This window comes from Gossypium hirsutum, chromosome D11 (assembly GCF_007990345.1).
Source record: "Gossypium hirsutum isolate 1008001.06 chromosome D11, Gossypium_hirsutum_v2.1, whole genome shotgun sequence".
NCBI lineage: Eukaryota > Viridiplantae > Streptophyta > Magnoliopsida > Malvales > Malvaceae > Gossypium > Gossypium hirsutum.
The window spans coordinates 72,053,123-72,079,263 of record NC_053447.1 but is presented as its reverse complement, the minus strand read 5'-3'; the positions used below and the strand labels follow the sequence as shown (position 1 = coordinate 72,079,263).

Sequence of the window (26,141 nt, the reverse complement as noted above, 5' to 3'; positions counted from 1 at the left end):
ATGCAAGAATACAACAACGTATTGAGCTTGAATATGCCAATCCTTTGGACATTCTTCAAGCGCTAGCAAATGGAACAAAACTGCTTTTCAAAGAAAATATTCTTCCATCTAGAGGCAATACTTGTTTATTTAGGATTGGACCGGCTATAGCATCATATTAATTTTACTAAGTGTTTCAGTAATTCCATTTTGCAAAAAATTAAGGGTTGAATTTAAATAATAAATTTTGTTTAGTATATTAACTAATATTAAATAATAATAATAAGTACATGAATTATATCAATGTCTTGGAATCTATATGATAAATTATTAACCTATGAAAATGTGCACAAACATAAAACATTTTAACATAATAAACAGGCTAAATAGGTAATATATGCTAATTTTATTAATTAGTCAAATAGGTCTTTCTTTTTCAAGATTTAGGAAAATAGATTGATTTTTGAAGAGAGTTAGACGCGCTTTTTGCTGATATGTCAAGGAAAGTGTATCTAGCTAGACGTGTTCTTTTTGGAATCTCTAAAGTTGGATGTACTTTTCTTAACATGTCAATAAAAAATTCGTCCAATTGAACGATTTTCCACAAACCCTCTTCAAAACCTACCTATTTAGTCTAATAAACTAGGTAAAATAACTAACACAATTTCATAGATTAGCACACGGGGATGAAATATATCAATGTCTCAAAAACCATAAATATAAATTATATTGCAAAACACCAAGTCCATGCAAGACACCCAAAACCATGTAGTTCAAATAGAGGGAAGTAAATATAAAAACCCAAAGTCCATCAAACCAAATAAGTTCAATGAGTTTTGCTGCCAATTGAAAACACCCTTTGATTCTCAGCCATGCGAGCTAAGCCACCTTTGATTTCTCAAACCTCCTTTTCTTTAGCCTCGTCCAAGATTGTTCTGTAAGCAAAGTAGGCATACAAATTCTTCCTTAACAAATCATCAGCAAATCCCACCTGAAAACTAGGTTCCTTGGTGTTGAGTGTCGCCCCCCACTTTTTCAACGTCTCCATGTCCAATTTCTCAACTGAAAAATCTTCCATCTCTTTTACTGCAGCACAAACCAGAACTTGAGCAGTGTTATGGCCAAGTTCAGTAACTTTTCCACGATCCTTTTCGATTCAAGTCGCAATAGATCCAAAGGAGCTCGGAGTTTTTCCCCAATCAATTTTCTGCAACTCTTCTGCTAAGCCTGGGAAATGTTCTACCCCCACGTGGTTGTTCCCTTTTTCATAAAGTTGGGTTTCACAATCAGTAAAAGCATACCGGAGATTATCAGGAGGTCGGAAACATGTATCAAAATAAATATTTGGGAGGCTTCCAAAATCTAAACAATTATCAAGATCAAAATCTTGATCAACAGTAATAGGCCCTGAAGAAAGCTAATGTATGAGAATGGCATGTATATGATTATACGAGAAAGGATGATATGAAATTTTGATTCCACATTATCCATATATTTTTCTAAGAGAATGATAAATCAAATTTTTTTCTTGATTTTTAGTATTTTCAGTTAGATTTGATTTTTTTAGGAAAATCTGATTGTATTAAACAAAGACGACATGTCATCTATGTCTTTTTTCTTAATAGTTTAATGCTACATTAGCATTTTCATCATAAAAAAATCAAATCCAAATGAAAATTTTGAAATTCAAGACGAAATTACTTAAGTAACATTAAACTACGAGAAATGAATAATAATCCTGGTTCATACAATTCTTTTTCATGTATTAATTGAGATTTAATGCGATGTACTTAAAAGGTAAATACATTATCAATGCGTATTCAACAAATTCATGGATCTAATAAATAATCATAGATGATGGATATTGCAAGATGGTTATGTTTATTAATAAAATATATAAATTATCATCTAAAATATATTTTTATTATTTTATTAAGTTTTAAATAGTAAAATGGGTTTTTTTAGACGGCCCAAGCTTGCTCGAAAACAAGTTTAGTTTTGAATTTTTTTTTGGATTAGGCGGCCCAACCTTATACATGGACACCTCTAGCACAATACAACAAATGTCCAGTGATCCTAATAGTAGAAGAGATTTTTGTTTCGTAAGGTAACTTTTGAGGGTTTAAATTTCAAAATATTTACATAGAATTTTCAAAAATAAAATGTTTTTATTTGGTTTCGGAATTTTGAGGTTGAAACAAGTTTGTTTTTAAGAACAAGATTTACATCAACAATAATATCGATACCAATCGAACTAAAACTCAATTAGCAACAATAAAATTTTTTTAAACCTAAATAATGTCACCAAATGTTTTTGGTTGGTGGTTCTCAAATACTTGGGTCAGCTGATGTCTAATGCATTATATATATGTATGTATGTATGTGTGTATGTAAAAATCATACATGTTTCTTTAGTGTCTCCTTGATGTTATCCTGAAATTTAAAGGAAATATAAATTTAAAGTATTTATGATGTTATTCTAAAATTCAACTGGAAAGATGCAAGAAGGTAAGTTCAAGAATGACATGAGACATTCAGATAAAAGAAAAATAAAATTTTTTTTTAACAATCTCATTATAAGTTCTGATCATATCTATTTTTTTTTAAATAATATCTAGAACTATTCATAGCCACTCCTAACCCATAAATAGGAGGATAATGCACTTCAACACACTCAAAATCACATTCTCTTACATTGACAACAATATCCATACTAATCGAGCTAAAATTTAATTGACAAAAGAAAAGAAAAAAAAGATAAACATACATGAACCCATATCCAATATCTTATTTCTAAGTCTAAGAAAACAACTATAGTGAAAAAGAAATTATGATTATAATGTAGCAATACATATGCAAATTTAGGTATCAAATATGGCCTTGCAAATTCTTCTAAATGCATTAAAAAAATTAGAAAAAATGAACAAGTATATGCTAGACATAAATTTTTATATTTCATATCTATATTTGTATTCAAGTAACATAGTTAAATATTTGAGTTTTGCAATCATTGTTTTCAGAACTGGATTAGATTCGTCAATCGGATCAATTAGATCGAGATATTGATTTAGAAAAAGAGGTCAAATGATTGACTCATAAATTGATCGAATTAGTTGAATCAAGCAATTGAATCTGTTGAATTGCAATCCAATGGGTTCAAGCAAAATTTTTTATTCTTAATAAAATTTTATTTTATTAAATCAAATCGGAAAAAATCAATGGAATAAAAAATAGAAAATTTAATGGGTTGGATGAATTCCGAAAACTTCATCTACATACGCGAACGACTAATCGCGCGCTTTCTCTAATGGCGCTTAGCCATATTTTCTTTTTTAATTAAATTGTCCACCAATGACATTCTTCCCTTTCTTTTCTTTTTAAACACTTCGGTAGCCCTTTTTTCTCCTCTCTTCTCTTCACTTCATCGAAATAGTAAGTTGTTACAGAAATTTCTAATTTATTTTACTTAATTTCTATACTTTTTTTCCTTTGATTTTGCTGAATTTCCTCTTTTTAATGGCGATTTCTATAATTAATTGAGGAAATTTTCGTTGTTTCAAAGAACATTTCATTGCTGGTTGACTTGCTTATTTCCTTCTATTTTTGGTCTAAATTGGAAAAAGAAAAACCGTTGGTATTTTAATTATTTGATCTGATCTGAGTTAAATTTATTTTTACTTAATTTCTATACTCTGTTTTTTCTTTGATTTTGCTGAATTTGGAGGTTTCTTTGTTTCTTTCTATTTTTTGTTCTAATTTAGGAATGATTTTGATCTGATCTGATTCAAATTTCACAGATCCGTTCAACATGAGCAACGAAGACAGTTTTTTCACCGACATTTTTCTAGATTGGTATCCCGGCGAAAATTGCGATTCTGGTGTCGAGCCTATAGCACAATATTGTCCGACCGGACCACCATCGCCGTCCGATGATAATCACGTGAACTCGACGAGCTCGATGTCGAGCAGAAGCAAGAAGCGAAACCGAGAATTAGTTTCCGATAACTTATTGGAAGCTGAGAGAAAAGGGACCCGGCACTGGAGAACCGGCGAATCATCAACCTCCGGGCAACAACCGAAAACGAGAGAAGATAATTTGAAAGAGCTTATTGTGGTGAAAACTGTAAGGAAAGCCGCTAAAATTTTAATGGATCGAATCGACCGAAGAGTAAACAAAGTAAACTCTAATTGATCGAATCGATCAAATCGACCGAAAGAGCTTATTGTTGTTTCTTATGCATATATGTTTGTTTTAACACTTGTTATTTGTGTTTATTTGGTGACATAAAGGTCAAGATAGCAGATGCGGAATTGGTATACAAGATGATGGCCATGAGAGCCTCTCATCTCTTACCGCAAGTTTTCGCCTCCTTCGACCGATTCGAAGCGCAATCATTACGTTCTAATCTCAAAAAATTTAAGGAAAATATCACGAAAATACAGAAAGATTACAAAGGAAACCGATTAACAGAAGCCGAGGCTAAGCAGAAATTGCTCGAAGTAGGAAAGGAAATCGAGCAATTAGATCAACACCTAGAGGTATAATGATTTGCAGACATAATTACAAAGTTTGCAATTTCATGATCTCAATTTCTAATTTGACTTGGTTTTACAGGACTTTGAACAAGTCAAAGATGTTTGTGGCATTTGTCTCTCTTGACATCAATATTGACTGTTATAGTATTATTATTTCTTGCAAAAGATAGAACATTTTCTTTTGACAAATCATATCATTATAATTATAATCTTTGACTCTATATGCACTAGAGCTGTTTTTCTTCCTAGATTCGGGTTTAAATATGATATAAACACACTTTCTTTTGATTTAAAAATTATTTTTTTACTTTTTTAAAGATATATTTATATTTTTTTTTCATTTATTAAAATTTAAAAGTATATTTATATTGTTTGTTAATATGTAGATTATAGTATTATATGTTACTATAAATTTAGTTTTATGTGTTATAAATTATATAATATATTATATTATAAACATGAAAAATGGGTTGGGCTAGGCTGGACTGGACTTAAGCCGTGAATATTCAAGTCGAAGTCCATCCCATATTTTAAATGGGTTTAATTCTTTTAATCGAGCTCATTTTGTGACATAATATTTTTATCTAAATCTTTCTAAATTTCAAGTAAGTTTTTGGATTGGGTGGATAGTCCAACTCATAAATGAGTCTACGGATGAATATATTGAACTTTCTTTTAAAAATTTTCTTCCTCATGCACTAGACTTTTCTATTGAACTAGCAAAACGCCATTTTCAACTATATTAGTTGGATCTAGGTATGCGCTTCGGGTCTGGGTTCATATCTAGCATGAATATGTTCAATATTTTTTTATATTTTTCATATATTTTAAGAAACTTGGAGGGTCATATTCCAAACCGATGTCCAAACTCATGTCGAACACGAATTGATTTATTCTGAAACTTTTACATAATCATATAATGGCAATTTATGCAGTAAATAAAATCCGAAACTTCGAAATTCTTATTTTCAAAAGGTAACACTAATGTATTTCCATGTTATTTTAGCATTATTCTACATATCCATTGATGAAAGAAGTTGCTGCTACTGATGATCGGGGAAGTCTGCCGACTCCTGAAGAATTACCTTCTTCATTTAATGATTTGAAAAACCAACTTTACGGCAAAGACAACAACAAAGTTTCTGTTCAAGACTTCCATGGCTTACAACAAGCATTGGATAACACTATAGCCTGGGGAAAACCTCCGGACTACCTCGAACTTATTGCAATCCGAATCAAAAAGGCTCGTGGAAAAGCTACCGAAGTTTCTCATGTCGGTATTCAAGTTCTGGTTTGCGCCGCAATCAAAGAGATGGAAGATTTTCCGATCGAAGATTTAGAGTGGGATACATTGAAAAGTGGGGGGCAACTCTCAATATGGCTAAGCAACTTGGTTTTCAAGTGGGATTTGCTGATAATCTGTTGAAGACCAAGTTGCTTGCCTACTTTGCTACTCAAAAACTATTAGATGCGATGCGACTGAAAAAAAGGTATAATTTAAGGGTTAAGGGTTAAATTGTGACTCAAGTCAAAATTTTATGATATTTGAATCCATGTGTCTGTGTTGCTTTGTTGCTTGCAGTCTTCATTTTTCATGAAGTACCCATGTTCAACACACAGTTATGTACGTGGATACGACTGTCTGAATATTCTTTTAAGTAAATAGAAAAACTTAGAAAAGCTAATCACACCCATGACAGATATATATCCATATCCAAAACTCGCACCTAAATTCAAGTAATATAATTGTGTTGTGTTTGGATATTTTGTTGTGTTATAACCATATTTTGAGAGGTTGTGTATTTGCATGAAACTTTGATAGGTTAATAATTTCTGTTACATAGATTTGGAGACATTGATATGTTTCATGCTGATGTTATTTTTCGGTTTAAATATGTCAAAAGTTTTTATACTTCGAAAGTTGAAATTTAATCCTTATATAACATCAAGTTTTTTTGTATTTTTTTATTTAAAATTTTTGATTTTTCCGATGTTAACAATGTCAAAGGTAAAATAACTTTTTTAGCCCTCAACATTGCTCATCATACCATCTGAAATAGTATCGAGTGATAGAAAGTTCAATATTTAAAGTTTTAGTTTTTTAGTATTGTGGATAGAAAAAAAATCGAAAGATAACTATTAAATACAGAAAGATCACCAACAAATATCGACTACAACTATAAGATATATTACTCTTATAATTCAAAACATTATCGAAAAAAATAATTATGAATCTCAAAAAATTAATCTTCAATATAAAGCGTAATATTAAAATTATAATAGATAAAATAATGTGATATATAAAAATAATGTGATTGAAAAAATTTGAAAAAATAATGTGATTTATAAAATTCACCTTTAAGCAACCCTAAATGCTTTTTTTTTTTGTTCAATTTCTAAAAAAAATCATGTATGATTACTTTTTATAGTTATTTTAACCAAATTTTAATTAGTTTAAATTTCCATAATGAAAGGTAACATTCATTTGTAAACAAATAGTTTACTCAAAAACCACAACTTTAATGTACTTATTTTAATGAAACAGTTTAAAACAGAACTTTTAATTCAATTTAAATGAGGCCTTAAAAAAATTGAGACATTAGCATTTGTAAGCCTCCGGTGTCAGTTTCTAACGTAGTAGTCTCAAATGCACCGTGGCCGATAATTCTATTGGCATTGAAGCATCTTGTGGCGGTTTGAAATAGCTCGGCGATGCTCACTTAAGCAACAGGAGAATGAGGCTCACTCACGACCTTCAAGTACTGGATTTTAAAGCCGGCAGAGCTTTATATTCAAAACCGGTGAGATTCCAACAACTCGGAACTCGCAAACCTTGTAGTTTCTCCACTTTGTTCTCATTCTCTATCAGTAACCTCAACCTATCTTCTATCGGTGGCAATTTAGCCTTCGTAACTTCACCGGACAGTGATTTTGTCAGCGCCTCCGAGGGCTCATTGGGACTCCTTGATGATAAGGGCCAAGCATTGGGTTTCGTGGCAGTAGTGGATTTTCAAGGCCAGGATCAGAGTCAACATCATCTGATCATCTCCACGCCTCCAACCGCCAATTCTGTCAAATCACTATTGCCGCTTCCGCTGCCTCCTTCATCATGCCATAACCAGCTTTAAGGAAAAGGTCAAGGAGCTGTTGCAGGGTGGTAACTGCCGAAGCCAGGGGCGTATTAAGGAGCAAGCAGGATCCAAAATGAAAACTTTTTATTTCAATCCCATCATAAATAATGAAATGATAAAATAATGCATGGTGAAATTTTGCATTTAACTCCCAAAAAGAAAAAAAAAATCAATCCCTTCAAAGATACTTATGTTTTGGACCCTCTAAAAAGAATTTTTAGATTTGCCCGTGGCCGGCATTTTTTTTTAGCCCTAATTTGCTTGTGCTTTACTATGGGTTTACCCTAAAAAGTTCAAGCATGAAGAGGAATTAGGACAATCTCTTACATCGGAGATAATCAAAAAGTCGAAAGAATTCATTTACAAAGAGCTTAAAGACGTAACTAAGGGTGAGCAAAACTTGATTCGACTCGAAAAAATCGAAAAAACTCGAATTTCGAGTTAAACGAATTGAGTTATTCGAGTTAATCGAGTTATTCGAATCAACTCGAATTTTTTTTTCGAATTTTGAGTTCGAATCGAGTTGAGTTTTCGAATTCGAATAACTCGAATAATTCGAATAATCCGAATATCGAACTATAATATTTGACATTTTTACCCTCAACTCCCAAACCTTTTTACTTTTCCCTCAAAACTTTTACTCCTTCCCACTTTCCCCCAAAACTTTTACTCCCCTCCCCTCCCAACCCCCAATCTACCCAAAATCCATTTCCCACCAAAATTTTACTCTCCCATTTATTTTTCTCAAAATTTTACTCCCAAAAACCCTCAAAACATTTTATTTTCCCCCAAAATTTTTACTCTATCCCACTTTTCCCTTAAAACTTTTATTCTCTTCCCATCCCACCTCCCATCTTTCTCAAACCCTCCCCCCTCCAATTTTTTTTAATATTTTCTCTCCAAAATTTTACTCCCCCTATTTACTTTCCCTCAAACTTTTATTCCCCAAAACTTTTTATTTTTTCCCTAAACTTTTACTTCTCACCCTTTACTCTCAAATAAAAAATCAAAATTATCCAAAAAAAATCACTAAACATAAATAGTAATAATTTTATTTATATCTACTATTTATATTATTAAATTAAATTTCACATTTTATATTATTTATATTATTGAATTGTTTAGTCATATTGAATATTTATATTAAAATTGAATTATTAATTATGCCATAAAATATTCGTGTTAAAATTTTATATTTGTATCAATTTCATATTTTATTTTTAAAATAACTTTTATTAAAAAATTATATTTTTACATTTAATATATTTTTAATACTAAAATAAATAGTGACAAGAATCTGAAGATAATTGAAACAACTAAGCAAACAAAGAAGCTAACCAATATATAAAAAATTAATAAATAAATTATGAAGTGATGAAAGTTAATAAAAATTTGATTAATGTGAACAAATTTTATTACGATGGGTGACAATGGTTACAAGCACCCAAAATTATTTTTTAAAATTTAACTCGAACAAATATATTCGATTCGATTCAATTCGAATTCCATCTCACTCGACTCGATTCGAGAAAACTTCAAATAAAATTAGGATGATAAAATGAGATTCGAAAACTCGATTAACTCGAAAATTTTCGATTCGATTCGATCGAATGCTCACCCCTAGCCGTAACGAGATGCCTAGATGCCAATAGAATCATAGACGACAATGCCAGTTGAATCTGATTATTGTTTGTGAAATAATCATAAATGCTACATTTAGTGTTTTGCCATAAAGCTTGACAACCAAATCCATGTTTTGAAATCCAAGTTCCCAAAAGCTACTTAAGGCAGTTGATGTTCAATGCATATATATATAGGTATATCTAGAGGTTAACACACTCGATCTAAATTATGGGCCTAAAATTTTGTATTCAAAACTAAACACATTAAGAAAACTATAAAAAAAAATTACCATACAAGCATAGGGCATGAACTTGTATTCAAAACTAACAACCAAATAAAAGTACTATAGCTGAAAATGGCTTCACCTTCACAACTTCTTTGTTAAGTCTAAAAACAGGTCTGTGAATGAGAAATGACAATACCTGCATATCAATGATATAACCGTTTTTGCAAGTCTAGTGAATGAGGAAAGACATTATATTTATAAATGACACATTCGGATACAAGTATAAGATCGAAGATTCATCTAACAAGATTCATCTAACAACCATGGCAGCTCAGAAAGTAGTCAACCCATCTTCTTCCGCAACAGATCATCAACAATTCCTACTTGAAAACAATGTTCATTAGCGTAATTGAGCGCTGCTGCCCACTTTTTCAATGTACCCTAGTCCAAATCCTCAAGTGGCATATCTTCCATCGTTTTAATTGCAGCGGAGACCAGAATTTGTATTCTAGTATGGGAAAACTCAGTAGCTTTTCTACGAGCATTTTCTATTCTGATCCCAATAGGTTTGAGGTAGTCTGGAATTTCCCCCTGGCAGTCCTTTGTAATGCATCCTTTAAGCCTGGAAAGTCTTCGTACTCCACTTTGTTGTTGTCTTTGTCATGAAGTTGTTTCATCAAATTAGTAATTGTAGACCTAAAAGACATACTACTTTTATGATCTTCAGGAAGAGTATACGCCAAAGAAAACTAAGACAATAAACACACAAAAAAGAGTCATATTAGAAACGTGAATTTTTTCAAATTTTGGATTTGGATCTGATTGTATAGGATTGAGATTTAATGTGATGTATTTGAAAAACATAAAAGATATGAATTTACTAATATGCATTGAACAAATTCATAGTTTAATACATTTATATGTTCTATCATATCGCCTATACCATCTCTGCTCTCAAATGCTAGTTAGACCGAGTGATGTTCAATGTAGTGTACGTATATATATTATGCTTGTCGAAACCATTTTATTGAAAAACAAAAATTTTGGTTGTCGACTTTTTTAAAAATGAAAATTGGGAGTCGCCACCAATTTTTTATTGAGGTGTGATTGGATCACCTAAAAAATGGCTTTGGTCTATGAGTTTTAGAAAAAAATGGATCCGGGAGTCGGTTACGTACGAGGAAGGGTTAGCACCCTCGTAATGCCCAAAATTGGTACCTAGTTAATTAATTAGTGTCTTAATGTTGAAAATTTTAAAAATATAATCCTTAGCAAAACTTAAAATGTTACTTATTAAAACCCTTACCATTTCAGAGAAAGAAAATGTCACACCCAATATGTTAGGGCACGACATTCTAATTTTCTCTAAAATGAATTAGGCCAAAATACTCGTGTGATAAAATTTAAAAGAATATTCACTCGTTTAAGATTTAAGAAATCGCGGCCCAATACGTTAGGGCACAATTCCTCAAAATCCTAAACTTGGAATTTTCCTTTGTCATTATTTTTTAAAAAATCTGTGTCTCGAGAAAACAATACATCACATCCAACACGTTAGGATACAACATATTAAATTCCCAACAACAAGCTTTCATTTTATTATTTTTTGATTAATGAGCAACTCTCGATCGTTGGATTTAACGAAGAAAATCGAAACCCAATACGTTAGGGCTCAATTTCCTTGAAAATCCTAAATACGAGTGTTATCTCAATTTTGAAATTTAAAATCGAGTAAAAAATGATGTGATGCTACATTGAATGTAAGTATAAATATCGCAATAACAAATACAACAATAATACAAATAGTAAATAAACAAAATTAATATAAATGATAGAAACAATGACATACAAACTATCGAATAAACGAACAAAAATAAATAACGAACAAATCTGTTGAAATTTGGTTTTCAAGTGAGATTTGCTGATAATCTGTTGAAGAAGAATAATATTTAACTTAAGAATAATATATACGTGGTAGAATTTCTAGTATATAATATTAACTTAAGATATATGAAAATAAAATTTATATTAATATTTGCTCTAATATAATTTTACCTAAAAAACAATTCATAGCATCATTAAAAATAATTAAAGTTAAATTTTTTTTTTATTTTAATAGAAATACATAAAGAAAAATGTGTCATATCAATTCAAGTTGAAGTCAAAATTGAATATAACTTTGATTTTTTTATCGGAATTAGAACAATTAAATTACTATTTAATTTCAAATCAATAGCCATATTCGCAACTAGATGACGAGGTATTGGCAAGTGGAGATTCGACATGTACCACGAACAACGAATATGGCTATTGATGCTATACACAAGGTGGTAAGGTGTTGCCTAACAAGTTTTTATTTTCTCATGACAACCACCTTCAGTGCAATATGTAATGTTGAGGGATAAATGTTAAGTATTGTTGACTGAGTTCAAGTACCAAAACCATTGTGAGTTCAAACAAAAGTATCCTTAGAAACCCAAATACAGGACGACAACTAAATTGAAGCTCATCTCCGACAGTAATTGCAACAACAACACACTCTTCCACTCATAACCTGATTTCACAATTTTTTTTTCTTTAGCCAGCCCTTTCGAACAGTTTCTGAATGAGTAAAATAGGCAAGAAAATTCATAAATAGATGTTGAAAGCCAATGCAACTTCTAGATAAAAGTCAAAACTTAACTTTTATGAGATAGTTTCTTTGGAATATTCTAGAATATAAAAATTAATATATATATATTTAGGATATTATCTAGAAGACTAGATATTATACATGAACATTCTAGTTATTAGATATTTGTAATAGTAATGGTAAGGATGTTGACATGTATCAACAATCCAATGGCCACTAAACTCTATAAATAGGGGTAGGAGCTTTCCAATGTCAAGGAAAGTATATCTAGTTGGACGTGTTTTTCTTGACATGTCAGTAGAAAATTCATTTAGCTAAACGCGCTTTCACACACTCTCTTCAAAAACTACCTATTTAGTCTAATAAACTAGGTAAAATGACTAACACAATTATTTCATAGATTAGCACATGGTGATGAAATATATCAATGTCTCAAAAACTATATAGTATAAATTATATTGCAAAACACCAAGTCCATGCAAGACACCCAAAACCATATAGTTCAAATAGATAAAAGTAAATATAGAAACCCAAAGTCTATCAAACCAAATAAGTTCAGTGAATTTTCCTGCAAATGGAAAACACCCTTTGATTCGCAACCATGCGAGCTAAGCCACCTTTAATTTCTCAAATCTCCTTTTCTTTAGCCTCGTCTAAGACTGTTCTGTAAGCAAAGTAGGCATACAAATTCTTCCTTAACAAATCATCAGCAAATCCCACTTGAAAACCAAGTTCCTTGGCGTTGTTGAGTGTCGCCCCCCATTTTTTCAACGTCTCCATGTCCAATTTCTCAACTGAAAAACCTTCCATTTCTTTTATTGCAGCACAAACCAGAACTTGAGCAGTGTTATGGCCAAGTTCAACATGTGTCAATTTAGGAAGTTAAATTGGAGATTTAGATCATGAAAACAAACTTAGTAATTAGATTTGTAATCATTAGTGTACCTTTCATTGTTTCCCTAATGAATCTAACTCCCGATTTAGTTCATCTAATGTCACATCATTATCGGATTTGGCCCTGATGTCCTCCATCTTTTTGAGAATTTCTTGAAGATCAGGATGCATTGGCATCGAAGGAGGCAGGAGTTTGTAACGAGACAGGAAAGGCCACCTGGTTCTTCCAAAACAGAACTTCCATATCTGTCATTTTGTCCTTCATTACACCAAATATATACACAAAGCAAGTGTCTGATTTTCAAACTGTACAAATATGATGTATTGTTCTCTTTGGAGGGGTATTGTCTGTTTAGAAAACAGTCAAATCCTTACAAGATGACGTGACCATATTATATGATTGTCAGAATGCAATATTTTTTATCTTTATAAAATTTTATTATACTTTTCTATTCCAATTAAACATTTTCAATTCTAATAAAAAAAACTAAAAGTAAAGAACATTATTAATAATAATATTACGAAAATACTAATAATATCATTAATATTATAAATAACACAAATAAATTAATCTTTTTGAATCTACCTTGCATCTTCAAATAACCGATAGATCAAAGAACTTACAATAGATCCAGCAATCTCATAGTTATTCGAGTCCCAATCTTAAGAAATCATTAAAAATCAAAAGATCTTTTTTATCTTCAAAATTTATGCATAATAAATAACAATAATGTTAATCTAATATGAAACTCTTAGTTCGATTAGGACACTTTACCGCCTTTTTCAGTCTAGCAAATTTAAAGTGCGTATTTTTCACTCTGTTTCCCTCATCTTTCGTCTCTTTCTGTTTTGGTTGTTGTCGGGAAGTTGAAGCTTCATTTCCCGATGTCTGTTTATTGGGGCTTTTCCTTTTTGTTCCACTGAATTATCGGCTTCCCGTTTTCTTTTCTTGGTTCCAGTCCACATCGACTCGTTCACCTGGGGTATTATCGGGTTCGGATTCATTTCCAGGTGCATCACTCTCAGCTTCCGAAAAAACCCTAATTGAGCTAGGGGCGTCCTGGTTTTCAGTCATTTAGCACAGATCTGGGAAAATTTAACTCAGATCAAATTAGATCATTGAAAAAAAAACTTTATTTATTTTTTCCAATTCAGAACAAACGAGACCAAATTGTTCTATCAAAGAATAAATGAACTATCAAGACCAGACCCTATGAAACGAAATTTCCACGTAATTAAAGAAGAAATTCTGCAAGATCAAAGCAGGAAATGTATGGACTGCGATGAAAATGAGATGGTAAATTAAATAGTACTTACTCCTTAGATTTGTCTACACTGAAGAGAAGAGGGGAGAAGACCGGCTGCCAAAGCGTTGGGAAAATAATGAACTCATTTGGGGATTAAATAGCAAAGAAGGACAAGGGTCAGGCAAGCTCGAGATTCACTTTCTGCTTTTAATTTGGAGCGAGAGGAGATACTCCTTATTCTTCAAAGAGGATGAATAGTTTGACAAAAAGAGCGATACTCCCCGTGGCCATAATTAGGCGTCGGCAAACTTAATCAAATTGAGTTATTTCAATTTTTGTGGTGGAACCAAACAGGTAAATTGAATTTAGAAATCAAGTGTTAAGTACTTTTTTTTATTTTTGTCGATTTTAGAAATGAAGAATATTGATTCCTGTCAATAAATAATAATAAAATTAAAATAACTTTTAAATTTTAAAATATTTATAAAAAATTCTAAATTTTATATTTTTAAAAAAATATAAAAATAAAAAAACTGAAGACTATATAAAATAATTTTAATGAAATTAATTTTATTTTGGGATTAAATCAAATGAATGACAAGGGTCAGGGTCTAATTAGAGGTGCTCATGAGTCAAATCGGACCAAGTTCAAGAAAAGCTCAATCAAAATTTTAGGCCCAAACTCGACTTAGCCTGAAAAATAGGCCTAGATAAAAATGATAAAACTCGAGTTTGGCTCGACCGTATTATTCTTTTTTATATTGCTTTTTTATATACATTTTTAAAAAAAAATATAATACAACAAAAATACTTAAAATATTAAAATAAATATTTTCCAACAAATTGAAAATAGATTAATATATATACTTAAATAAAAGTAAGATAAATGTAACTTAACAAACAAATACCTCTAAAATAATAATAAAATTAACAATAAAACAGAGTTATATAATAACAATATAATAGTTAAATGGTCGTAAAATAGTAAAAAAAAAGAAGAAAATAGCAACAAAACAGTGATAAAATAACTTTTTTTTGCATATTCGGGTTATCTGAGGTTCGACCTGTAATACCCCAAAAATTTTTACAATAAGATATTATTTTTGATATAATAAATAAGGAAATAAAGTGAAAAAGAAAAAGGGGAAATTTTTGGAGCTATGTCAACATTGGGAAGTATCTTATGACATATTAGTTCAAAAAAGGATTAAATCGTAAAAGTGAGAAAAGTTTTGTTGTCTAAGAGTAAATACTCAAAATTTGAGGGGTTAAAGTGTAAATATGAAAAAGTTAAAGGACCAATGGTGTAAATATTTTAAGAGTGGAATGATATAGAAACTAAGTAAAATGGATGGATTAGGACCAATTTGAAAAAGGTGAAGAATTGTGAGGGACTAAATTGCAATTTTACCAAACTAAATGATGACTAAGGATGGAATTTTAAAAGATTATAAAGGGCAAAATGGTCAATTAGAGAGAGAAAATTCTAGAAGGTAATGATGATGTTGGTGATATTTTTAATTAATTAATTAGATAAATGTTATTTAATTAATATTTTATTAAGATTTTTAGTATTATTTTATTATTAAATGATTAATATAAAAGGGAGGAAAGATGAAGAGAATTCATCATCCTCCCCATGCACCAACGTGAGAAGAAGAAGAAAGAAAGTTTTATTTTCTTTACAATTTGGTCCTTTACCAAAAATCTACCATTTTCACTTAGAATTCAAAGAAATTTCCATAACCACCAAGAGAGAAAATTGATAAGGAAACTATAGGGAGCTAGAATATCAAGTTAGATTCAAGAAATAGAGGCTGGAGGAGAGAGAAAATCAAGATAAAGATTGAAATCAATAGAGCAAGGCAAGAACGTCAAGATTTTAATATATTTTTGAGTTTAATATTATTGAAAAAGTATGAAATTGATGTTAATGTAGGATTTTATTATATAAGTTTCTATGTTATTGATATGTTAGTGAAGAAAAATAAGAGAAAGTGATGGGAAATGCTATAGAGAAAGGGAATAAGGGTGTTATAAATTTAGTAATCAACATTTTGCACTAAAACAGTTTTGGACAGCAGCAGTAGGTTAACTTTGAAAAATCGCCATAAATCAAGGAAATCGAATTAGAGGATGAGAAAAATATGGAATTAAATATTATTGAGTCTAGTTTCTCATAGAAGAAATGGTGTAAGTAATGGAATTGTAAATCATGATATATAATGAATTTTGTGAGACAATGTCAGAATGAATTTGGGTTCCCCTGTTCTGACTTTGGAAAATTATAAAAAAATTCATAAAAATAATTAGGGGTTAAAATTTACATGATTAAAATTCTTAATGAGTCCATTTCTAATAGAAACAAATGGAAACATCATCCAAATCCTGTACGAGGAGATAATTAATTTTTAGTGAAGAAGGGTCGAAACTGTCAGACAGCAGAACAGGGATGACTTTAAAGAATAAACTCTACTTATTGGATAAACTAAAAATTCTGAAAATTTTATGGTAAGAATAAATGTGAGTCTAGTTTTGGAAAAAATTAGCGGATCTTAATTTGGAGTTCCGTAGCTCAAGATATGAATAATTTAGTGATTATTACTCAAGTGAATAGGTTTGAATGAATATATAAATAAATGGTGAAATTATAGATAATGTTACATATAAGCATGTTATATACATTAAGGATGTGGAATGGAGAGAAGGAGGAGGAAAATATATGATTATTCAACTAGTATTAGTTTTCATTGAAAATGGCCAATTTACCTATTTTAAGTTCAGAGACTAAATTGAACAAATGTGAAACTTTAAGGGTAAATTTGTAAAAATATCAAAAAGTGACCAAATTGCATGAAATGAATTGTTTTATTATTTAAATTAGTAAATTGAATGAAATATTAATTTAGATCAAGATTGGGTGGAAATTCGAGAAAAATATAAATTTTCCAAAATGTCCCTGAATTTTTCTATTTCTGCAATTTAGCCTGGCTAGTTCGTATGAACTATATTTTGTTTAATTTTAATAGAAGTGAATGCTATTTGATAATGAATATTATATATATATGTGTGTTTTATTATTGGAATTGAATTATTATTGGTAATAGGTATAATTATTATATGTTTTAAAATGATTATCAGAAGCTCGATTAGGTTGGAAGCTTGTTGGAGATATATCACATTATCCATTGGTTCTATTAGTAATTTTGGATGATTTGATTCTGATTATAATGACTTGTATAAGTTAAATTGGTTAATGATAACTCATAAATGTTTTGATTTTGATTGGTTATAAATATGAATGCTTGATGAAATAAAATGTCTGAAAATTAATTTGTAAATTCTGGTAATGCTCTATAACCCTATTCTAGAGAAGGATACGGGTTAGGGGTATTACACGACTTATTTTCTAAACTGACATTATTTTTTTGTCCAAATCTTTTTTAAATTTATATTTTTACCTGAAATTTTCTACTTTCCATACCAGATTTTGAGTCGAACCCAACCCATAAGTAGTTCAAAGTAAGACAAGCTTTTAGGGATTAAATAAAAAGGAAGAGGATGAAACAAGCTCGAGACTCATTTTTCTGCTTGTAATTTGGAAGCGAGACGAAACTCCTTTATATTCAAAGAGAATGATTACTTCTGACAAAGCATTTTGACAAGACCATAATAAAAGAGCATTAATGAGGATAATTGGCTCTCCATCATAGGGATTTTGTCTGTCTTGGGATTGGACCCTTAAAATAATGTAGTAGTGTTAAAACTCCCAATAAGCAGCTTCAAATTTGCCCAACTGGGGCCAAGGTGAAAGGAGAAATGACTAGGACGAATCCGTGGATGTATTTCTCTTTTATGTTGTCCTATGTTCCAATATGACAACAATGTCCCTTACTATTTGGGTGGGAGGGTGGGGTTGTCCTATTTCCTAAACCCTCCTATGTACCATATCGCCTATTATTAGTTTCTATCTTTTTTAAATAAAAATTTTAGATTAAATTTTAAAAATTAAAATAACATCGACAGAGTTTTATTCTTATTTAAAATTTTAATTTGACTTCATTTAAATTTAACTATGTGATAATAATAATAATAAAATTGATGCAAGTATTAAATACAAAAAAATTAGGTTCTAAAGGACAAAAAGCCCTTAAAAAAGAAATTTTAATTAAACCTTTGCTGTTAATAAAAATTTTTAAGTAAGCTGATTTTAATTAATTTTTTCATTTTTATAATTTTTAATGTTTTTTATTAAAAAAAGTACAAGATTAATTATGAGTCTGTCAAATGTCGTCGTCTGATTAATTTGTGAACTAATTTTAACGTTAATTTTAAACATTAATAGAGGAAGTCAATAAATTTTTAATTAATTATAAGAACTTAATTATAACTAATTTTTTATTAAAAATCAATCCCTTCAAAGTCACTTATGTTTTGACTTTTAAAAAATTCATAATTAATTTTTGACCATCCTAAAAGGAACTTTTAGATTTGCCCTTGAAGGGCACTTTTTTTTAGCCCTAATTTGCTGGTGCTTTAATATGGGTTTACTCTAAAAAGTTGAAGCATGAAAAGGAATAAGACAATCATTTACATCGGAGATAATCAAAATACCGAAAGAATACATTTACAAAGAGCTTGATGCCAATAGAATCATGGGCGACAGTGCCAATAGAATCTGATTATTGTTTGTGAAATAATCATAAATGTTACATTTACTTGTTTTGTCATAAAGCTTGCAAACCCAAATCCATGTTCTGAAATCCAAGTTCCCAAATGCTACTTAAGGCAGATGTGATGTTCAATGCAATATATATAGGTATATCTAGAGGTTAACACATTTTATGCTTGACTAAATTCAATCTATCCATTTTATTCAACTCGTTATATCGATCAATTCTCAATCCGTTCAATCTGATTTTGTCGTTCAATCTAATCTTGCTCAAGTAACATTGATCGCATTATTAAATCTTGACATAATCCAAACTCATAGACCAAAATAAATCTAATTGCTAAATTCAATGACCAAAATTAACCTAATTGACAAGTTTCAAAAGAACAAAATTATATTATCTCTATTATCAAACCTATCACGCTTTTATGAATATAAAAGCATTTTAAATACAATTATAACCCATAAAAATATACAAAATGAATATAAAGTTAAAACCCAACAATATTAAACATCACGTGATACAAAATGAAACATGAAAAAATAACACCAAACATAAGACATATCACTGTCTCAAAATCCATATCAAATTTTTATACAAATATTAAACATCTAAAATACGATTATAACTCAACAAAAAATAAACATAATACCAAATTCAAGAACATTCTAGATAAATTTCAATCGTAATTTACCCATTTTCCAGTAGAGGAGTTGAAATGCAGTTTAAGAAATAGTATAGGGAGTTTTGTAGTACTTTTACCGTCTCTAATTTAACCTATTCTGTAATTTCACTTTTCGGAAGAATATATCGGACTGCCTGCTTCATTTCGATTGAGAAAGTTGGGAGTTGGGGTACCATCTTACTCGCATTGATCCAAGACATGATTTTTTCCATCTATTTCTACCATATCTACCTCAACTAAGAACGCCATCTTTCGGTTCTGGAAAAGCTCATTTCCTTTTTGCCTCAGTTTATACTGCAGCTAGTCCTCGTTTTTTACTTAGCAAAGGATCTCGTGTTCTGCTTCTTGGTAGAAACAGTGGCGTTCGTATCATTCAACAAGGCATGTGAATTTAGCTTCCCTAGCTTCGTTTCTTGTTTGGAATCTGCATCTGTGTACCGATTCTTGATTTACTTCTCCTAGAACAGGTAATCACAGCGCGGTACTTTGTACGGTTCTTTTGTCTCTTGCCTCTTATTTTGCCATGGAGCAATATGAAGCTTAAATGGAACCTCAAATTAGAATAAAAATAAATCAAAATTTTTAATCCTCAAATTAATCCGACTCAAAATCAATTCAACCCCTCTAATTCACTGTCCACACAACTGCTTAATTCAAGATAAATTCAAGAAACTAGGACAGTCTTTTACTTAGGTGATAATCAAAATGCCGAAAGAATTCGCTTACAAAAAGCTTAAAGCCGTCACGAGATGCCTCAATGGCCACGGTGCCAATAGAATCGGATTATTATTCGTGAAATAATCATAAATGCTACATTTACATGTTTTGTCATAAAGCTTGACAGCCCAAATTCATGTTTTGAGATCCAAGTTCCCAAAAGCTACTTAAGGCAGTTGATGTTCAATGCAATTTATATAGGTATATCTAGAGGATAACACACTTTATGCTTGACTAAGCTCAATTCAAAATAAAGGCCTAAAATTTTGTATTCAAAACTAAATACGTTAAGAAAACTAAAAAAAAAAATTAACATACATGCATATGGCATGAACTTGTATTCAAAACTAACAACCAAATAAAAGTACTATAGCTGAAAATGGCTTAACAACTTCTTTCATAAGTCCAAAAACAGGTACGTGCAAAAGAAATGATAACCCTGGTTTGCATAAAGTACTTGCATAAACTAGGTTAGAAAGTTAAATTGGGATTTAGGTCATAAAATCAAATCTAATAATTAGATTTGTAAACATTATCTTCTATTATTGTTGATAGAATTGTCCGAACTTTCGGGTATTTTCGAGCAATCTCTGCTTTGTCTCAGCTTCTGCTAAAGAAGTGTCCTTGAACTCACCCTTGAAATTCTGGATTAATGTCTTTGAGATTAGATCAACCTATAAAGTACCTTAAACAGCATGAGAGAGTGACATTTGAACCACGCGAATCATCCGATTGTTTATTGTTTAAAGTTAAACAACCACCATTGTTACCCGATGATAACCAGGTGAACTTTATGTTAGCCGAAGCCAGAAAAGAAGCAAAGGAACTTATCTGAAACATCTTCACGGTCACATTATTTTTGCCTTTATCCGACATAGAGTTCACCCAGTTATCATCGAGTAACAATAGAGATTCACTCACGTGGAATTGTCACGCTCTCAAGCTGTTAGAGGTCCATCATAGCATATGTAACAAATCCCCATTGTTGCTGTTGATCATCTTGTAAAGATCTGGAAAATTTAACTCAGATCAGATGATGAATCAAAAACAATAGAACTGACAAGTAAATCAACGACACCACATCTATTTTTTTTCTTCTCTTGTCGGTTCTAAATATCTTCTTGGATCACACTGAGATTGTTTTATTAATTAATCAATAATTTATTTTTCTTTAAAAAATTGTTATTTTTTGGTTAAAAAACATCTTATTAATAATATTTTTTAATTAATTATGTGATTATCTACCATTTTCTTTGATTAGTCGTTCAGTAATCGATTTAGACAAATACAATATCGAAATATGATTGCTTTGGGCTGACATTTATCTGTTATTTATTCATAAACAGATACAATGTATCATTGACATGTCACTTAAAATAAAATGATCATTTTGGAAGCAAGATTTCTATTTTGTGGTTGAACAAGTTGTTTATGAGATTTGTTTTAATGTTCTTGTTAATCATCTCTCATGTCATTATCCATTTTATAGGTTATCTTAGCATAATAACTTGGCAACTTACAAATATTATTTATATTTGCATAATTTTTAATAAATTTTAAAATATTTAAATAGTTTACTTTACAAGTTTCATTTTTACATTTATTATAATGACATTACTAAATTCAACTAATTCGAGGTCTAACTTGAGCACAAAAAAAGTTCAGGCCTTAATGTGACAACAATTAATTAGTTCATGACCCAACTTAGATAAAAAGAAAATTCAAGCCTTAATATAAAAAAAATAAATTTAAAGCCCAAAAATAGGTTACCCAAATAATAAATTTAAAGGAAGTAGGTTTAATTTACTACTCAAGATTTTTTTGTCCAAACTTAAAAAAAAATTACAAAAATAATAAATTATTGTTATTTCACAATCTGAGAGGAACATGTATCTATTTTTTTAATAGATTTAATGAAAATACCGTTAAAAAAATTTAACAAGAATGACATAAAATACTTTTAATGAGATATAATTTATTATTTATATAACTCAATAAGATAATTGTAGGTGTGAGATAAGAAATGAAATTAATTATTGTAGGTGTAACAATTGTAGGTGTGACCGCAGTCCATTCAAAAGGAGTCTTAGCTTAGCTCGATTATAAACCCGGACTCTTAAATTCATGCCTTCTTTTTTTGGAATACCGCTTTTTTGTTGGGTTTTAATTTCATTTTATTTTTTTACGTTCTTTGTTTTTTTTTTAACAAAAGGAATTCACAAAGCTAAAGCCAAAAGAGATCAGCAATCATTACCTTGTTGATTGCACTCCCCAATTCTTCAACGTGGCCCGAATTTTCCGAGACACATTTTCCATCTCTTGCATTGCTGCACAGACCAGAATTCAGATGCCGGTATGAGAAACCTCAGTAGCTTTTCCACGAGCCCGCTCGAATCTTACAGCGATTAGTTTTTCAGTGCTTTTTTAAGCACTTGAAATCTGAAACATCCACTTCGGTTGACAAAAAAAAACAGAGAAGAATGTTCCAAGTTATTGTCATATATTGCAACAGAGAAATAATACCCATACCTCTTTTCCTAATCTCTCGTTGCTACCACCTGAAATTTAAGAACTTTAAAAGAAATATGAATAAACGATCAATGTGAAGATCTAAAAATGACTTGAGACATTGAAGCATATGATATATACAGCAAAAAGGAAACAGAGGTCAATATATGCATTTTCAAGTTTGTAGCTCCAATGGTATAACCATGCAAAAGTAAGTATACAGTGCTTACAAAGATTCAACAATATTTATAGTTTTCAATGCAAAAATCCATGCAAGACTGGAGAAGCAGGGAAAGTCCTAAACATTAGATTTCTGGCCCGTTTCGGATTCTACATTTTGCTAGAAGTGTCCATTTTCAACATATAAAAAACCTTACAAGAAGTTAAATATACCCATGTTAGATGCAAACATGTATTCGACATTAACATCCGAATCAAAGTTGAAAATGACTTTTTTGCAAGTCTAGTGAATGAGGAAAGACATTATATTTATAAATGACACATTCGGATACAAGTATAAGATCGAAGATTCATCTAACAAAATTTGAAAAGTGAACCATTGTTCAAAACTCACAACCAAATCAAATCAAAGTCTTTGTATTAGGTCTAAAATCAAATCTGTGTATGAAAAAGGACAACATAATTATAATGCGATCTATACATAAGAAATATTCTATGTAATGGTTAATTTCAATGACAAAAAAATGTGGATACCATATTATTACTGAAGGATGCAACAAAGTCCACAAGTTAAAAAGTTAAATTAAGATTTAGATAATGAAATCAAACTTGATAATTAGATTTGTAAATATTGGCGTAGATCTGATCGTTGCTGATCGAATTGTTCGAACTTATAGTGTTATTTAGAACAATCTCCACTTCACCTCAACTTCGGCTACTGGATTTCTTCCATGGAGATTAGGTTAGCCTACAAACAACTTCAAACAGCCTGGAATTGAGACATCTGAAGCACAACGCAAACGAACAATTAAACGAAAGCAAGAAAAGAAGCCGGGAAAGGATTTCGGATAAGTTTTGAGAAGCTAAAGGGAACCGATCGAAAATTCTCTCCCGACTTCTTTTCTTGCTTCCTGCCAACAATGGAGGTTCGTTTAGTCATATTGTGCTTAAGATGTCTCCCTCGCAAGCTGTTGAAGGTCCATCGTTGCTTGGAGACTATTCAAAAAAAACTGTACAGATCTGAAAATTTTAACTCAGATCAGATGATGAGTCGTTAAAAAAATCAAATAAAAAACAAAAAGAGCAAGCAAATCAACAACACCGAAATGTTTTCTTCAAACAACTGATAGAAAATTATAAACTAAGGAAACTCGAAACGACTACGAAATGAAGAAAAGAAAGTCTGCAAATTTCAGTAGCTCTCACGGGTAGAGAAGTAAAGGGGCAGCCACCGCTGAATAGTAAAGCTGAAAATGATGCAATTTATCGGTAGGGTTTTAACTAAAAGATAGTTAGTGCGGCTGAACTGATTAAAAAATAGGTAAACTGTAGGATTAGTGACCCAATTATTCAGTCAATAAAATTATAAAATTATAAAATGGTAATTTAACTATTTCTTTTTTATCATTGGTGATTAAATTATTAATTAATTTTAAAATTAACATAATAATAATTTTAATCCATAATGTAAATACACAATTTTAGGCCCGGGCCCAAACAAATAGATATAAAAAAACAAAACAATAAAACAGTCCAAAATCCAAAAATTACATTACCCAAATACCCTTGGCCCAATACACTAGGCCCAAACCCTAGCCCGATTTGGAAGAACATCCCAGAAACTTAGGGTTTCTGAAACCCTTTAGCAGCCGCCTCTGTCGCAGCAACTGCCCCTCACCCCACGCACAGCAACTCCGCGAACGTCGCAGAACGTCGCCCCGCACCACGCACGTTGTTCCTGCAAACAAACCACGAACCACAGCAAACAAGCAAGATATAGGATTTTATTATTATTATTATTATTATTGTTATTATTTATTTCGGTATAAAAGGCCGATTGGAAATGGATTGTGGGGATTATGTAAAAAACTATTAAAAAACAGAGAAAGACAGCAATTTTGAGGTTGATTTGTTTTTTTTTTCTTTTTTTTTCCGAGTTTTTTTTCCCTCTGATATTTGTTCATACTTTTTTTTAAAGAAAAAATAATAAAAAAAAAGGAAAAAGCGCTTTAACTGGTGCCGAGCGCCGGTCGTGGTGGCTTCACGGTGGGCATGACGGCAGCGGCGTGGAGGTGCTAGGGTCAGAGAAATTTTCCCCCTTCTCCCCTCTGTTTATTTAAATAAAAAATAAAAAAGGAAATTTTAATATTAAAGCAAAACGGCGCCGTTTTGTGAGGGAGGATCCGCGCGTCGACCCGACCCGGTCCCAAGATCCGCGCATTTCCTAATGTAGGGGCTAATTTCACTTTTAGCCCTTCCGATTTTCTATCACTTTGTAATCAAGTTTTTTTATTTTTCAATTTTGCCCAAAAATTTTGCTTTGATTTCATTTAAGTCTTGCGCAAAATGCTGCGTTTTGAAGGGCAGAAATATTTTTCTTTTTGGTCCCTTTTTATTGTCTGCACATTCATTTTGATCCTATTTCTGTTTTAATTTTTTATTTAATTGCGGATTCGCCTCAAATTACTGTTTTAAGTTTTAAATTAGTCATTTTTGTCCTTTTTGCTATTAAATTAGTTAACTTCAATAGTATTATCATTATTTATTATTATAACCATTTATTTATGTAAAAAATTTTAAAATATATGTATATTATTTTTTATAATTTATATATATACACGTATTTACATTTTTTTATATATATTTTACAATTTATATACGTATCTATATATATCTAAATATTCTCTTTTTTTCTTCACAAATATATATATGTACGTATACATTTTATAATATTTATACATTTTCCATATTTTATAATCCATACATATCTATACATTTTTTTATAATATATATATTCGTACACTATTCAAAATTATTATAAATATATTTTCCGCATATTTTATATATATACATATTTTCATAATTTACTAATACATGTACATATTTTATATATTTTTTTATTTTCATAACTTTTGTATTCATGTATATATATATGCATTGACAATTTATAATACATATACATCTTTTATATTTCATAATCCATGCAGATATACATGCATTTTCAATAATATGTATATACGTACCTTTTTTAGAATTATTATAAGTTTTTTTTTGTGTGTAGTTCATGTTTTTATATATATGTATACTTATATATACATGTTTTAATATAT

General features: G+C 30.5%; 1 protein-coding gene and 2 long non-coding RNA genes across 7 annotated transcripts; 1 reads left to right on the top strand and 2 right to left on the bottom strand.

The window, feature by feature from the left end:
* Positions 1 to 3,256: 3,256 nt before the first annotated feature.
* On the top strand, positions 3,257 to 6,279 carry LOC107940429 (uncharacterized). Of its 3 annotated transcripts, XR_005920871.1 has the most exons (5): positions 3,258 to 3,411; positions 3,777 to 4,156; positions 4,270 to 4,518; positions 5,522 to 6,005; positions 6,098 to 6,279. XR_005920871.1 is itself a non-coding variant. In XM_041105264.1 (4 exons), exons 2-4 carry the CDS (start codon positions 3,788 to 3,790, stop codon positions 5,939 to 5,941), a joined length of 984 nt encoding a protein of 327 aa, XP_040961198.1. In that variant the 5' UTR covers positions 3,257 to 3,411; positions 3,777 to 3,787; the 3' UTR covers positions 5,942 to 6,279. The 3 variants fall into 3 exon arrangements, 2 of the variants coding, with proteins under 2 accessions (XP_040961198.1, XP_040961197.1); XM_041105264.1 differs by having other exon boundaries at positions 3,257 to 3,411; positions 3,777 to 4,102; positions 5,522 to 6,279; XM_041105263.1 differs by having other exon boundaries at positions 5,522 to 6,279.
* Positions 6,280 to 13,539: 7,260 nt separating this feature from the next.
* Positions 13,540 to 14,656, bottom strand: LOC107940449 (uncharacterized). Its single transcript, XR_001695453.2, has 2 exons — positions 14,339 to 14,656; positions 13,540 to 14,107 (listed from the first exon to the last, which is right to left on the bottom strand). It is a non-coding gene; the product is annotated as an uncharacterized lncRNA (long non-coding RNA).
* A 5,985-nt stretch (positions 14,657 to 20,641) lies between these two features.
* On the bottom strand, positions 20,642 to 25,401 carry LOC107940447 (uncharacterized). 3 transcript variants are annotated; one of them, XR_001695448.2, is made up of 3 exons: positions 25,046 to 25,157; positions 22,598 to 24,769; positions 20,642 to 21,353 (listed from the first exon to the last, which is right to left on the bottom strand). It is a non-coding gene; the product is annotated as an uncharacterized lncRNA (long non-coding RNA). The 3 variants fall into 3 exon arrangements; XR_005920870.1 differs by having other exon boundaries at positions 20,642 to 21,017; positions 21,265 to 21,353; positions 22,598 to 25,153; XR_005920869.1 differs by having other exon boundaries at positions 22,598 to 25,401.
* Between the last annotated feature and the right edge of the window lie 740 nt (positions 25,402 to 26,141).

What these genes read in the sequence shown, in the direction of transcription:
- LOC107940429 (XM_041105263.1), top strand. Translation starts at nt 3,788, where the DNA reads ATGAGCAACGAAGACAGTTTTTTCACCGACATTTTTCTAGATTGGTAT. An exon ending in TCGACCGAAGAGTAAACAAA is followed by an intron (nt 4,157 to 4,269) that starts GTAAACTCTAAT and finishes GGTGACATAAAG; the next exon opens with GTCAAGATAGCAGATGCGGA. An exon ending in AATTAGATCAACACCTAGAG is followed by an intron (nt 4,519 to 5,521) that starts GTATAATGATTT and finishes ATGTTATTTTAG; the next exon opens with CATTATTCTACATATCCATT.